Source organism: Glycine soja, chromosome 7 (genome assembly GCF_004193775.1).
Source record: "Glycine soja cultivar W05 chromosome 7, ASM419377v2, whole genome shotgun sequence".
NCBI lineage: Eukaryota > Viridiplantae > Streptophyta > Magnoliopsida > Fabales > Fabaceae > Glycine > Glycine soja.
The window spans coordinates 6,278,532-6,290,382 of record NC_041008.1 but is presented as its reverse complement, the minus strand read 5'-3'; the positions used below and the strand labels follow the sequence as shown (position 1 = coordinate 6,290,382).

Sequence of the window (11,851 nt, the reverse complement as noted above, 5' to 3'; positions counted from 1 at the left end):
ACCATTGCTTCTGAATAAAATACGACATAGAACGTATTTAACTGTGTTCATTCAGCCGAAATTAGGATACGGAAACAAAAATAAAAAATAAAAAACACAGAGAGTAGAAAATACAGAAAATTTCTGAGCTTAGAGGATAACTATATACATTTAGCTAATTTCCTTGTTTGGCCATAATTATTCTTTTTACTATCAACAATTATGGTTTTCAATTCATATATAATCTGCGACAAACTAAAATACCCCATAAATTCAAACATTTAGTATGATTCTATTTTTCTGCTCTGTTTTTCCTTTTCATGCATACTATCCTGCAGTGTGAAACAGAAACCACAGAGATCGGTTTATATGGAATTCTTGGTGTTTCTGTGGAAGTTATCTGCAGTCACGAAGTTCATGAGATCCTAGAAATAGTGCCGACTGCTGAAGTGAACAGTTTTGATGTTTTCTATAGAACATTATCATTATCATTATCAGTACAATGAAATTGCAAAAAAAAAATAAAATAAAGTATGTACCTGGGAATTTGTGGAATTCTTCGTATGATTAGGCTCCCCTAATATATAGGAAGCGAAAATAAAATAGGTTATCCTATTCGCTTCATATAAATTCTGGTCAAAATAAAACAAACAAAAAGAAACCCTGTTTCTTTAGATGGACAAGGTAGCACCTAGCTAGAAGTTATATACAGCAAAGAACGAGAAGAAAGAAACTCTTATGTAATGATATAGGCCAAACTTTACCAAACTCTGCATCTTCACTGTTGCTTCATTCCTCTTCTGTTCATCTGATCTTTTCATGCAGAAGAACTCAATCAGAAAGAGAAAACAAATTCCAGTGGATCATATTAACATATATACAAAGGTGTGTTAAGTGACACTGTTTTTAATTATTAATTTTTATGAGAACAATAAATCTTAATCATACAACTATACTTACATAAATTGTTAAGATTAATTTTATTCTAACTTTAATTTTTAATTAACTATGTATGTGTGGTTATATAGTTAAAGTTAATTAATTATTTGCACTAGCAACCCTTTTTATCTCAAGGTTTTGGCTAATAAAAATCTCAGGGTAAGAATAGTGAAAAGTAAGTTACTTGATAGAATGAATATTGGTGTGAAGAGGTTAATTAAACAGTAGAAAGATATATATGTTAGGGGGTTGCACAGAAGAACTTCTACGTAGAAGGGTTCACTTTGGATATGTATGTCTTGCCATTTCCTTTGTTTCTAAAATAATGTTATTTTTGGATAGCTATCTCTTTCCAAATGTTATCGTCATGATTGTTAAATTGAGTTAAGAACTAAGTCAAATAAACGTATTATTATTCCCGTGCCTTCAGTGTTAAAAGGGTATATTTTGTAACACTCGTGTACTCCAACAAGAAAAAATATGAATGAATTGTATATGAAGACACGTAGTAGCCTTAGTTAAACAAGTAGAGTTATAGATTTTTTAATTATTGGGGAAGACTGCTGAGGAAAAAAAGAGGGACAGGAAAAGAGATTAAAAAAAGGTGTGTGCTTTCTATTATATTACTCTTTTTAGTCTTTACCCACACCTGCTGCACAAATTGGCTGCAACTCTTTTCATTCCTGTGTGCCCCACAAACCAGTGCTTGTGTTTAGTCATTTTTACAGAAAAAGGGTCAGGTAGTGTAGTATATATAGTGCCATACACTTGCAAGGGCTCGGATCACACAGCTTGTATATAATAATAAATACTACTTCAGAGACAGAGAACTGAAATATTGTCTTTTTTTTTTTTTATTCTTTTGCCCTAGCTGTAATTATGAATAAATTTATTTATTTATTTATTCTAGTTTCAATATTTTTATATTCATTTACCTCATGTTGTGGTTGTTAGCTAGCTGCCCTAGTAGCCCTACCATTTGGTTATACTAAAAGGTTAAATGTAAATCACTTATGGCCAAATTGAATTCAGTCAGGGTTGACCATTGGGGTTTCACTAAATTCAACAACTGTTTTAAACGTTAAAGAAAAATAAAAGTTCAAGCAAAACATCAATGAAAAAGTAAAGGTATACAAAAAAATATTGAAAAAACAGGAAAAAAAAAAGAAGAGAAAAATAGTAATAAAGAAACAAGTTCTATAATTGCAACCTTATTGTAAGATGTTCTGGACAAGGATAATGATAAGGGAGATGTTTGTATATGAATATCAAGCTTTTAGTGCCACCAATGTGTTGTTACAACTGTACACATCAAATGTTTTGGTATCAGAAGCATATACTCCCAAAGTTTTTTTTTTTTTTCAACATTTTCATGCAGCTCAACTCAAGTCCCTCACATTCACATTACTTCCCTTTCCTTTCATCATCAGAACCGTTCATCCTTTTAGGCTCCAAATGGGACCCATCAAGTACAATGGTCCAGCCAAGTTTTCTGTGGGTCACTCTTGTTGGCCACTCCTACCGCACGCAGGGGTAGAATTTCATGCGTCTCAAACACGCGCCTTCATTTGTGGCCTGCCGTAGTAGCAACTAGCAACAGAGAAAATTAAAAGAAAATTGAGAATAAAACAATATATATTTTTCTTATAATTATAATGTTCATAGAAAGTATCTATCATCAACCTTAGTAATATTCAATTTTTTAAAAAAAGAATCTGATCAATCAACTTTAATTGAATCTTCTTCCCCAGTCATATTTTTATATCCTAGAAATTTAAGTATGAAATCATACATAAAGAATCTAAATACTTGGAACAATGAACATTATTGTAAACATTAATCCAAACTTTCCAGAGAAAAACCTTATTCGGCAACTATACTTTATCCATATTTTGTTTAGATAAAAATTAAGGAGATTTAGTTTAATTTTTTGATTAATGCGTGAGAATTATTGTAAATTTTTTATACTTGAATTTAATATTTATAAATAAGTTTATTAATATAAATCACATATATTTTTTTTATTAGAGTTCTTTTTTCAAATATTAATTACATATTCAAAATTTAGGATTTGTCTATAGTGAATGTCTTAAAAAAGGGCGTAACATGTGATTTCTTATTTATCACCGTTAGATATATTCATATTTTATTTAATGATTTGGATTGTGGATGGGCAACTGATTGGTCCAGTTGCATAAATCTACTACAATTTAACTAAAAAATGCAACTTAATCCTTTTAGGTATGGTTGTAGAGGAATGATTGTATATACTAGTAGAATGTCTAGAATACTCTCATCTCATAATATCGTTACTTTACCCTGAATTCAAAATACCATAATTCTAATATTCTTATCCCTTCCAAAAACAACCAAGATGACGACAACATCTCAAATCAACATATACTTAGATGTTCAATCAAAATTAAGAACAAACAGATGTGAAAGAAGGATCAGGATGTTCTTCAAACAAAAAGAAGAATGAACACATAAGCTATCATTATTGCACAATTATAAAGAAGAAATTAACTTAATTTCAAATATGTTGTTATGACAAAATCATTAAATTCCATAACAATAAATTATGAAGAAAATAAAAAATGAAAAAAAAATAAGAACCAAAAAGTGCAATCTCATTCTCATACAGAGGTCCTAGCCTCCTTAACACTTTGCCTTCTCTGCTCGTCGTGCAAGAGATCCAAACGAGGCTATTAAGCGCATAGGACCACCGTAACACTTCGCCTTCTCTATCTGTGACCTTCATTATGAAAATCTAGATTTTGCGAATGAGTTTTGAGGATCTAGGTTTTTAAGATTTGTACCTCAACAAATGATGTTGTTTGTAGATCTAAGTAGTTAGAACATTAGTAGATCTAGAATTCTTGCGACATTTTCAATTTTGGGTGTTTTAGACACACTTGAGTGAGTTATACGACTCGCAAAAGGGTCGGACAAGTGGCGAAATTGAGAGTGATAGATGCAACACAATGAAAATTGTTTTGTAAATCTACGAATGCCTCAAGAAATCCAATGGAAGCAATAGATTTGGGTGTTTTGAAAATGTTGATGTGACTCAAATGATCTCTCGGAGGGATGACAATGATCTTGCAAAAGGAATGCAAGGAAAAGGGGGAAAGGGTTTGGAGATTAAGGAGATAGGGAAATAACGACAAATTAGGAGGCCCATATTTGAAAATAATTGATTAAGGGTGTATTTGGAAAATCCAAATCAAGTGTAACCAAAATTCTCGTATTTCAATGCAAAAATCTTAAAGCAAATCAGGTATTACTTATGTATTGCGTTATGAGAAGAAAATAAAATATTATTTTAAAAGCCAAAATAACTTTTAATTTTTCAAAACTTTAATCTAAAGATATACAAATTAGATATAACATAGAGTGAGAGTCATTCAGAAAGGAGAAAGGAGAAGAAAACAATAATCTAATAAATAAATAAAAAACACTAGTATGCTTGAGATTCTCCAAGTTGAACCAAGCCCAACAACATTGAAGCTTTGGAGCGAACAGGTTCCCACGGTGGGATTGTCTGCAGGCAATGATTTCCTGAGAAGAATTAAAAAGAAAAAAGAAAAAAAGACAACTAAATAAATAGGTTTTGGACAACCAAGAGTGACGTGGTTGTAGCTAGCGGCAGGGGGTTCCTTTTGATTCGTGGAGTAAATGTAAATCCATGGAAAACCTAAGGACGAAATGGTCCGAGCGAAAAAGGAAACAGAAACATATGAATGAAGGGCCGAGAAAGCGAAGCAAAGAGAAAAAAACCCTGATTACCAGCCATCGAGGTGAGTGAGATCTGCGAGAGAAGAGAAACAAAGGCTCGAGCCCCAAACGAATAGTGTTCCATTTCCCCCTGAGATATTACATATAAAATCCCATTTCTACCCATCCATTTGGCGGAAGTAACAAAAAAGGTTTATCTTTATCATGAGGATCCGCAAGAACGCCAAGCTTTCCCCTCTTCTCTTCTCGTCGTCTTCGTGTCTCCAAGGTGGTTCGGTTCCGCTGGAGACCCACGTGTGCCAGTTGAACCAGTCCCCGTGGGATGTGATCCCCTTTGACTCTGACTCCATCCAGGTTAGTTCCCTCTCCCAATCTCTTCTTTCTCTTCCTTATTCATTTTTCTCGTTTAGATCCATCTCCACTCTCTCCCTCATTTAGGGTTTCCTTCTCCCCCGTTAGGGTTCCTCACCCTAAATTTTCCTCCCTTTCTTCTTCTCTTCTTCCCTCCTTCCTCCCAATTAGGTTTATTCCTCACCCTCATTTCTCATTCTTGTTATTATTATTCCCCTTTCTTCCTTCTTTATTCCCTCCCAGTTCCAGCTCGACCACAGCTTCGCCGCTGGAAACAACAATGGCAGCGCCGAAAATTCCTTCGGCGCCGTCGAGAGGTACGCAGCGAACGTATCCCAATCTCCGCTCAGTTAGGGTTTTTTTCTTACATGAACTTAAATTCTTCAAATTTCTCTATAAACTATTATCGTCGTGGCCACAGCGTCGCGTCGATGATGGATGCAGATAAAACTTCTTACCACTCGACTCTAGTGGTTGATGTGGCGCCGATAAATATCGACGCTACAACAAACATGACCAATCCTTGTCAGTTTAATGATAAGGGTTGGCCATGTAAGAATGAAGTCAGACAAGGGCAATCATTCTGCGAGCAACATTTATCTTATTCTCTGCTCACTCCCCACCACCACACCAGCAAGAAACCACAAGCGCAAGCTCAACCATCCGCCCCTGGAACTCGCCGTGGCAAGCCTCGGGGAGCGGCGGGGAAGAAGGCGGCTGCGGGGGCGGGGGCAAGTTCGAACCCGTATGAATTCTACTACTACTCCGGGTTCGGGCCCCTGTGGGGCAAACGAAGAGGAGATAGAAATGGAGGAGAAGGGAGCAAGAATAGTAGTGTTGGGGTCGAGAATTCGACAATGGTGGAGTCCAAGAATGGAGTGGGTGGTGCTGACGATGGTATTAATGATAATGTGGCGAGCGTTGAGGTTGGTCCTTCGGTTTCGGAGATGGAGCATGAGGGGATTATCGACTATGTGGATGATGACGAAGAAGAAGAAGGAGAAGAAGAGGGTGTCGACGATAGCGGGAAGAAGCGAATGAGGAAGCCCGTGAAAGCAAGGTCGCTGAAATCGCTGATGTGAAGAAATGAAGAAAGAAAGAAAGAAAAAATAGTGGGTAACGAGATATAGTAAGATCGAGGGTTGGGGTTCAATGTCTTTTGTTATATTATTATTATTATTATCGTAATTTGTTGTTCTTGTCTTTTTATTATTTTTATTTTTCGGAGTTGTGTTGGGGGTGGGATATTTAGGGTTATGAAAATAATGATGTAATTTTGGTTTCACATGACGAAGTGTTAGTTCGCGGGTGAGGTTAGTCTTGCCAACGTGACTGTAGGGGTTTTATTCTAGCGGAAAGGAGGTGGACCGTAAAATTTCTGTGTTTGAAAAGGAAAGGGTGTAATGGTAAATTGAACATGTGGATTTTAGAGTAGTTTTTTTTATTTTTCTCAAGGTGGTTCGTTTTTTACTTTGATATTTATTATATCTCGAAGCTTTATCCAGAAGTGGTGGATTGGACTTTATTAATTGGCAGTTATATCCATGCAAAAATATACTGTGGGCCACTCTGGCAGCATATTTTGAAAGTTTTCTTTTTTTTCGGGTGATCTTGATTTTTTTTTTCTTCAAAAAACGGCATTTGCTGATGCTAATATAAAATTTAAATATGTAATTTTTTTTTTGTCTTCCATCAATTTTATATACACCTGCACTTTTACTTCATGAGGTCTCTTGTTGAAAATAAAAGTAACAATAATATTAATATCAATAAAACAATAAATTTGGCCTTTTTCCTTTGGACAATGTTTTATTTATTTATTTATAATATTAGCATTGGCAAGCGTGCCAAAGGATCAAAATGTAATTTGTGAAATTAAAATAACAAACAGTTACACACTAGTATGGCAGAGATTGAACCGGCATGTACTTTGTATGATTTTTTTTTTTTATCATTATGTAACACTAACAACTGTACCAAAAAATTATAATATCTAGCAAAATTCTTATCTATTTAGCATTATTGTCTCGCTTGCAAAAATGTCAAGACAACAATCAATTGTGTCTTTAAGCATGCTAATTAAAAATTCATGTTGAATTAAAATTGACACTTTTTCTTTTTTATTCTTACAAGAGAGTTAATTCTAAACATACCCCTAGTTCATTTCATCTATTTTAAGGGTGATTAGATAAGTCAATATCTTGTTGCGTGTCTAATGAAAATATTATTACATATCTTGTTAATATACGCCGCCTAATGAGATTAAGAAAAAAGGGAACATGAAACTTGATATATCATTAGGTACTTTTTTTTTACGAATATATAATTAAGGATTTATATTTTATATTATTATTTCATGTTTTTTTCTTAAAAATAACATTATTTTGTCAGATTTTCCTTAAAATTGACAAGGAAAATGTAATAATTTTTTTCTAACAAGCTCAAACAATAACGAGAATAAGAAAAATGTAAATCTATCCGATAAAAAATGCATGTAATTTAAAAAAGTTCCTAGAAGAATTGGAAAAAGATTTTACTCCTAAAAGTTGTAATTAATATTGGAAATTGTGTAATTACTTGAGTGTTGAGAACATTTTTGTAGAAATCAATGCAAGTAATTGCTCCTAAAAGTTGTAGTCTCCCCAAATTTTAAACGTATTACAAACTGTCTTGTAATTTTCTTTTTTACTCTGTCTTGTGCATTTGGCTTCAAAAGTTTTCACGGTGTTGAGCTACGGGCATAGTTTTTTATATGATGGCAAGCCTTTCATTTCATCAAGGAATAAAATTTAAATATAGGACTTGATTGAAATAATTTAAGCTCTTTAACCTAGCATTAAGTTACAGTTTAAATACTAAATGGATGTAACTCAGTGTAATTAAGTCTCTAATGAAATATTAGTTTCATAACTTATCTAAAAGATTAAAGTTTGTGAGATACCATAAAAAAAAATCAAAGACTCTAATTATGATGATTATAAAATAAAAAATTACAGTTTGAACAAAGGATGCAATTTGACTAGAGGAATTTGTGAATAGATCTACACATAGTTGTCCTAGTGTGTTCAAATTGTGACACTTGACCTTAAGTGAAGGGTAGAATTATGAAAAGAATGATAATATATAAGTACTTTTATATGTTAAACACTTCATCAATGTCTATTTTTTTAATTACATCATATCACTAAAATATAATTGTCTCTCATCTTTGTTAAATAACATTTAGTGTACATTGAGTATTTTTCTTATTGAAATATGATCGTATCTTGGCTTCCTTGGCTAGCTAGCAGCCTAATCATGATATGGACAATATATTTTTTGCCATATTGTCATATAAAGGGTGTTAAAACTAAGATATAAGCAAAAACTAAGATATTATCCTAAACGATGACCAGTTTGCATTATTTGAAGCTTACTTAGTTTTGTTTATCTTTTGTTTTTTATCACTTGAAATACAAAATTTATATCAAGAAACAGGGGTCATTATCGTTAACACATTCTGATTTAAACTAGATGATAGCAAGTGCCAAGTGCAACCTTATTATTAATTCTACAAGCATTGATAAACGAAATTGATCTCAATCTACAATCTTAATATCATCTCACTTCTAGTTGCAATTACGTTTTTAAATCAGAAAATTTAATATTTTTTCTTCTAGAAAACACTTATCAGTTTCCACTTACAAGTCATATATGCTGAATTTCAAAGCTAGGAGAGATCTTGAACCTGTTTACTTATTTTCTTCTAGAAAACACTTATCAGTTTCCACTTACTTATTCATTATTGTCAAATTTATAGTATTGAAAATAAAATAAAAATAAGTGTTCAATGTTTCCAAAATATATAAACTCCAAAATAATAATTGTATATATATTTATACTTTTAATAGTAGTTTATTATATTTTCAATGCTATAGGTTTGCATGTCTATGTTTTCCTAACTGATTAAAATTTCTGGATGAAAATATGATATATTGTACAAAACACATTATATCTAATATGCTAAGAGAATTTTGTGGAATATGAATAGACATTTGAAGTAAATGTTTTGAAAGAGAGCCTTCATGCAATTCTTGGAGTTGATGTCGTGTGACCAGGAAGCCACAAGTTCATGTCATAGAATAATGTTGTAGCAAAGACAATCGAATTTGAAAAAGCTATCCCAAAAACCGGTCCAAAATGAGATCACAAAAGCACCTTAAAATGCATGAAATCGTACCGGGTAAGAGTAATAATATCATACAAGTTACTCATGTCTTGGTGACCTAACAGAGCAGGGAATGTGTGACAAAGAAAGCATGCCAAAAGTGTGATCAATTTGCAATTGCCAACAAAATGACCAAAGCATTTACCTCAAAAAAAGGATTACCCTGTGCTATAAAGCTTCCCTCATGAGTCATGACAGGGTCTAAGAAAGAGTCAATATTGTAGGCAACATTACCTCTCATTTACAAGAGGTTGATTCCATGACATGAACTTGTGGCTTCCTGGTCACACGACATCAACTCCAAGAATTGCATGAAGGCTCTCTTTCAAAACATTTACTTCAAATGTCTATTCGTATTCCACAAAATTCTCTTAGCATATTAGATATAATGTATTTTGTACAATATATCATATTTTAATCAGTTAGGAAAACATAGACATGCAAACCTATAGCATTGAAAATATAATAAACTACTATTAAAAGTATAAATATATATACAATTATTATTTTGGAGTTTATATATTTTGGAAACATTGAACACTTATTTTTATTTTATTTTCAATACTATAAATTTTTTTTACTTGTATAAATAACTAAACAATCATTCAACTATTTATCTTTCATATGATTTTGCATTCAATTCTTAACGATGTTCATAAAAAAGAAACATATTGAATAACATAAAGCCACTAAATTCAAGCAAAGAAACTCTGCAAACTTTTGTCCCCCATTTTATTATGCTTACTGGTTTTCTAATATATCTCATAATTTTTTATATCAAGCATTTACATACTTGATACTTGAGGTGTGATTAAGTTGACAACTTGAGTAGGTGAATGTTAACTATACCACTATAGTACACGCTTACCAGGGTTTAAAAGTTAAAACCCTTATTAACTTGTCCTAATCTAAGCAATAACATGTCACAAAAGTCCTTGTTCACTAAACTAAAATGAAATCCTCTGTTTTACTACCCAAACAGTGGAAGGAAATGACATGACAAAGGGACAACTGTTGTGTTCTACAAGTTAAACTAAGACTAAAATCTACATTGGGTCCTCCTAACCATGTAAAACTATAATCTGTATTTCCTGATGTTTAATTTGGACATTTGGTCCACATGCTGGTAAATCGAGTTAAGCCGTTAAATGTCTTAAGTGGACTCCATTATTGTTGACATGGCATGTTTAATATGCTATATTAGGTTAACAATTATGTCCTTAATTAAAATCCCTAATTCATTGATCAATTAACTTATATTTTATTCCTTCAAACGAAAACAGGCCGGAACAACATTGCATCGTGTTGTTGCCAGAATGACACATTCTTCTTTCAAAATCCTTTCTTCTTCACCCATCAAACAAATTCATGAAACCAAACTCAAATTTAACAAATCCCAAGTCAAGTGTGTTACCCATCAAAACACTCCATGGTGCTCCATGTTGTTGTCAAATGCTGGTTCCACAAGAAGCCTTCTATTGATGAGCAGGTCCATGGATAGGAGGTAATCACATAGAAGAAAAAGAAAGAGTTCTTCATATAAAGTGATAGGGTGTAGGATTTGAAAAAGTAAACATATTCAATTTAATTGAGTAATCAAAATTCTGAATTTTTAAAGATGAGGAACTAAATGTTTGAACTAAATACGAGATGAACCAAACCATGATGTTACAAAGAAGGGGATCAAATATGAAATGAAGAGGAAATAATGAAGAAAGTAAGAAAAGAAATAAAAAAGAAGGAAAAATTGTTCTACTACACGTAAACGGATGAGATGTTTAGAAAAATAGGAGTTAATAAAAAACTACTCTTTAGTAAGAAAAAAGAAGTTAAACCACATTATTTAAGCAATATTATCAAATATTAGGCACAATTAAAACACATAATATTTATCATTGTTCAAATAATGAAGTATATAAGTTCATCATTATTAATTATTATCACGAAAGCACACACAATAGCAATTTATTGCAACAAAAGTTTCGAAAAAGTCTGAAGATGACAGTAATATTCGTATACTCTTTTCCTTACCTGACATATTACAAGTATGAATATCGGCAGATAAAACATACATGTCAAAATATTCGATACAATATTTAGAAGTCGGATTATCAAACAAACTTTATGATAAAGTATAAATGTTAGTTTAAAACTTGTTATCCTTCTAGACTCCCTATAGACTTATAAATAAATAAATAAAGTGGTTTTTATGTTAAACTTAAATAGGAGTAAATTTAACTAATTTTATCATGTTATCATTTTTAAAATATTTTTTATTTAATTTTAGTTCTATTTTCAATGATATTTTTTTATTTATGATATCAAATTTTAATGAAAATTATTTTAAAAATAATCTTAATTTTTTACTTAAGATTAATAAAATTAAATGATGTGAATTAACTTTTTTAATTAATATAAAATTAGTTATTTTGTTTATATAAGAATTGAGAGCAGTGACCATGATAAATAATTTATTAACCATAGATACTCGTAAAATTGACTTTATTACAAATTATATGCTTTTCAATTTATTGTAAAATCTTTGATGTTAATTGTGTCTTTGATTTTTTCAGTTAACTTTTATATATTGTGTGAGTTACACTCTCTGTCTCTCTCTTTCAACAAAGAAGATAATGA

At 31.9% G+C, this 11,851-nt stretch overlaps 1 protein-coding gene across 1 annotated transcript; it reads left to right on the top strand.

Moving 5' to 3' along the window:
- The first annotated feature begins 4,656 nt into the window (after window positions 1–4,656).
- LOC114418445 lies at window positions 4,657–6,461 on the top strand. The gene is made up of 3 exons (XM_028383785.1): window positions 4,657–5,010; window positions 5,251–5,324; window positions 5,429–6,461. Exons 1-3 carry the CDS (start codon window positions 4,861–4,863, stop codon window positions 6,087–6,089), a joined length of 885 nt encoding a protein of 294 aa, XP_028239586.1. The 5' UTR covers window positions 4,657–4,860; the 3' UTR covers window positions 6,090–6,461.
- Window positions 6,462–11,851: the final 5,390 nt, after the last annotated feature.

Coding starts and splice junctions, on each gene's coding strand:
- LOC114418445 (XM_028383785.1), top strand. CDS start 4,861: ATGAGGATCCGCAAGAACGCCAAGCTTTCCCCTCTTCTCTTCTCGTCG. Junction 5,011..5,250: donor TTGACTCTGACTCCATCCAG/GTTAGTTCCCTC, acceptor ATTCCCTCCCAG/TTCCAGCTCGACCACAGCTT. Junction 5,325..5,428: donor TCCTTCGGCGCCGTCGAGAG/GTACGCAGCGAA, acceptor TCGTGGCCACAG/CGTCGCGTCGATGATGGATG.